At 35.6% G+C, this 3,979-nt stretch overlaps 1 protein-coding gene across 1 annotated transcript; it reads left to right on the forward strand.

Annotated features, from left to right (window-relative positions):
* The first annotated feature begins 207 nt into the window (after window positions 1-207).
* On the forward strand, window positions 208-3,575 carry LOC134280537 (uncharacterized). The gene is made up of 4 exons (XM_062762950.1): window positions 208-836; window positions 928-1,476; window positions 1,638-1,875; window positions 2,254-3,575. The coding sequence occupies exons 1-4, from the start codon at window positions 210-212 to the stop codon at window positions 2,745-2,747; spliced, it is 1,908 nt and encodes a 635-aa protein (XP_062618934.1). The 5' UTR covers window positions 208-209; the 3' UTR covers window positions 2,748-3,575.
* Window positions 3,576-3,979: the final 404 nt, after the last annotated feature.

Raw genomic sequence — 3,979 nt, forward strand, 5'->3', positions numbered from 1 at the left:
TGTGTTGCAAGGTGGAGTAATTAATTTTGTCCGTACATTAATACAGGATGCCAGGAACAGGACCTAAATCATATCCCTGTATTCTGTGTAATAAGAGAACTACACCAAACGACAGGTACAAAATAAAACCTAAACATACTTCTATATTAGAAAGAAAGTATTTACAAAAGGTAACAGAAGAAGATGTTATGTGTAGGAAGTGCAGATATATGTGTGAATCGCAATTACCAACTTCTGAAAGTATCTCCAGTACTCAGGAAAGTGAACCAAATAAAAGAATGAAAATGTCTGTGACTGCAAGTCCACCTTCTGTGACTCTTAGCATCCCCAGCACATCAAAGAGCCATGCGAGTTGTCTTATATGTAAAAAGCCAGGTCCAAAGCTTATAGTGGTGACTCAGTATGCCCGTGTCAGAGCTTTCTTACGAAAAAAAATGTTTGTTCCTGCCGGCTCTAGATGTTGCCCAAAACATATTGCAGATAAAGAGTTTACTGACGATGCACTACAACAAATGCAGCAAACAAACCCTGACACAAATATCAACAGGACATCCATTGTAGAACTGCTCCAACAAACTAGGGAATTCGCTCTACGGAATGAAAGTATTAGACTCAACTTTGATGACGCCAAGAGTATGGATAACGAAGATTATTATAATCTTACTGGGTTGACGAAAGACCAGTTTGATGAGCTGCTCTCATACCTGAAAGACGTTGACATAAGGGCAACCAAGACCAGAAGTGTGAGGACTTGTATTGCTATTCTATTAACCAAATTGCGTTGTGGAATGAGCAATCATTTGCTTGGAACTCTCTTTGGCATGCAAAAATGGCAGGTAATTTCTTTAATTTACAAATAATCTACATTGTAGTTGTTTGTAATCTCTCCAAAAAAATAATAGTATAGATCTGTGTTTTCTTTTCTAGATAAGGCGTGCTGTATTGACAGCAAAACATGCTCTGATGTTGAACTTTGTTCCACATCATTTGGGATTTTCCCACATTACCCGGGAGGACGTTAAAGAAAACCACACCCGTCCACTTGCAAAAGAGCTGCTCTGTACTGTAACTGAAAACCCAGTAATACTAGTACTTGATGGGACATATATATACCTACAAAAAAGTGGTAACTTTACATTCTCAAGAAGATCATTTAGTACTCATAAACACAGGCCGTTGATTAAACCTATGATAGTGGTTACTACATCGGGGTACGTTGTTTCGGTGCTTGGGCCATACCTAGCCGACTCCAAGAATTCAGATGCTAAGATTTTGACGCATATGATAGAAACCAACGTAGAGGAAATTAAAGATTGGATAAAGGAGGAAGACATATTCATTGTCGATAGAGGGTTTAGGGATGCGGAAACTCTACTCAACGACATTGGAATTCATGTTGAAATGCCTTCCTTTCTACCACGTGGAACAAAGCAACACACAACAGAAGAGGCTAATGCAACACGTTTAGTTACAAAAGTGAGATAACTATTGAAGAAACTCAAGATCAAAAGCATAATTATTTTAAAAATGTATATAAGATGTAATTTTCAGAAGTATTTCAATTGTGCTCTGATTAAATAAATGAAAAAGAACTGTAAATCAAAGTAAATCAATTAAGATCAACATTTGTTTTTTAGCTACGATGGGTCGTCGAAAGTGTTAATGGTAGAATCAAAACCTGGAATTACTTGGACAGAACCATTCCCAATAGCCAGATACCACACATCGGAGACTATGTTCGGATCATTAGTGCCATCTGCAATAAATTCAGGCCTGATGTTAGTACAGGATTAGAGAGTGACTTGTCGACAGCTGCGAAGATGCGTTTTCTCTCCAAGGAAGTCAATGTACTCAAGGAATATGTAGAGACAAATGGTAAATTGCTACTGTAACTCAATATAAGAGCATTACATCAATGTAATTTCTAGTCTATTAATTATTACTCCCCTGCCGGTGAAACCGGAGGTGATTACAGGTCAAGATTGTACTTCGTTCCACTTCATTTTTTTTTCTAAACGCTTGCATTCTGAATTTTTAGTAGGTGTGCATCAGATTTGCATTTCATTCCGCTTCAATGATTTTTTACAGAGTTATGGCATTTTCATTTTTTAACGGGGACCAGATTTTACAAGCCGATAGGGGACTATTGCTTATGCAGTGCTCTCAGAATGCTTGTTTTATAATATCCTGATAAATTATGAATTTCTAAATTTATTACAACTAATTATGAGTAACATGCTTTTTTAAATGTAGGTTTAGACAAAAGGCAAGTAAGGTGGCGGAAGATTGACGCCAGCGACACAAGCATTGCATTTCCGCAACTGTCGGAAGAAGAAATAAGAGAATTAACAATGGGGGTATACCAGATAAAACTAGCTAAATCCTATGCTCAAGAACATCTGGATAAAGATGGCACTTATGAAATTTACGTCAACAATGACCATGATGGAATTCTACGTGCAAAACTTCAAAGCAGGCATACATCGGCAAAAACGTATTTATTGTGGATTGGGTTTGATGAGATAAATATAAAATCATGGTTTTGCAAATGCAAAATAGGTTCAAGAGTGGTGGGAATGTGCTCCCACATCACTAGCGTTATATGGTTTTTATCCTTTGCGAGGCACAGGGAAAACCCAAAGATTGGAGTTCGGAGTTGGTGCAGTTACGTCGATGATGCCGCAGCGCTGCCCGTTGATGATTCCGACAGCGACGAAGACAGCCTTGTCGGAAATGAAGAGGAGTGATATTAACATGTTAACATTTTAACTTATTAAAAGTTATTGAACTTATTAACACGTTATTAACATTAATATGTTTACATTCGGTTCAAATGATTTTAAGATTTGAAAATGTTTTTTGAAATTCACAGAGAGAGAGGGGGGGGGGAGGTTGCTTCTTTAGTACTACAGCAAAACTCGGTTATAACGAAGTCGCTCGGACCTTTGAAATTACTTCGCTATATCCGTTACAACTGTATGTAAAATTCATTAAATTTATATAGCTGGGGATTGAAAATGACTTAGCTATATCCGTGAATTCGCAATATCCGTGTTCGTACTAAACGAGTTTTACTGTAGTTTTTGAGAGAACGTAATGAGAACGAGGAAGAGAAATAAAAGTAATGAATTTGTCAAGGTATTCAATAGGGATATCAATTTGTTACAAGTTAATTGTTTACTAGGTCGGAGCTATGGTAATCGTTAGAAAATCTGTAATAAGTTAGGCGAAAAAGTTTTAAAAAATTAAATTTGAACGCAATTTTTTGAAGTTTGATAATTTAGGATTTCACACATTCATTGATTTAAATGTGACTACTAGTATGATTCTACGGACCGTGGGGCATGGTTCTTGGTCATTTTGTGTCTGAAGTGTAAATTATTGTTAAAACACGAAGTTGTTACCCCGACTGACCTGTAATTCTTTGTGTCCAATCCCTTTGGCATTTGTCAATGAAATATGTTCAAAATTCATTTATGATAATTAAATCACCGTTTAGTACTGTTAATTAAACACTGTAAATTTGAAAATGTAATTCAGAATAAATCTTAATTATGGTGACAACGCTGAATGAACTTAGGTGAAAAGATCTATGCCTTTTTTCTCAGACATGATTCATGGTTTTCTTGATTTTTTTTCCAGTCTACTGAAACTGAAAATATAGATATATAATACATGTAGTATGCATATAATTTTCTCATCAAGAATCAAGACAAATAGAACAGTTTTAAAAATTTTAGACTTAAGTTCTTCTTGTGTACATGAATTACTTATGAGAAAAAAAATATTGAAAATATATTTTGATATGGTTAAGCGGTTAACCGCTCTTTAGGTTAACCGATTAGCAGTTCCGTATTCGGTTGCCATCTCTAGTATTTAATGAGAGAATATTTTTTTTTGAGAGAGAAAGAGATTGCATGCTGTAGATTTACTATTTTCAGAGAATAAAAATTGTCTTAATTATATATTTTGTACATTG

The sequence above is a fragment of the Saccostrea cucullata genome, unplaced genomic scaffold (genome assembly GCF_032062105.1).
Source record: "Saccostrea cucullata isolate Sc308-1 unplaced genomic scaffold, CSIRO_AGI_Scuc_v1 ctg1530, whole genome shotgun sequence".
Lineage (NCBI taxonomy): Eukaryota > Metazoa > Mollusca > Bivalvia > Ostreida > Ostreidae > Saccostrea > Saccostrea cuccullata.

What these genes read in the sequence shown, in the direction of transcription:
- LOC134280537 (XM_062762950.1), top strand. Translation starts at nt 210, where the DNA reads ATGTGTGAATCGCAATTACCAACTTCTGAAAGTATCTCCAGTACTCAG. An exon ending in TTGGCATGCAAAAATGGCAG is followed by an intron (nt 837 to 927) that starts GTAATTTCTTTA and finishes TTTCTTTTCTAG; the next exon opens with ATAAGGCGTGCTGTATTGAC. An exon ending in GGAATATGTAGAGACAAATG is followed by an intron (nt 1,876 to 2,253) that starts GTAAATTGCTAC and finishes TTTTAAATGTAG; the next exon opens with GTTTAGACAAAAGGCAAGTA.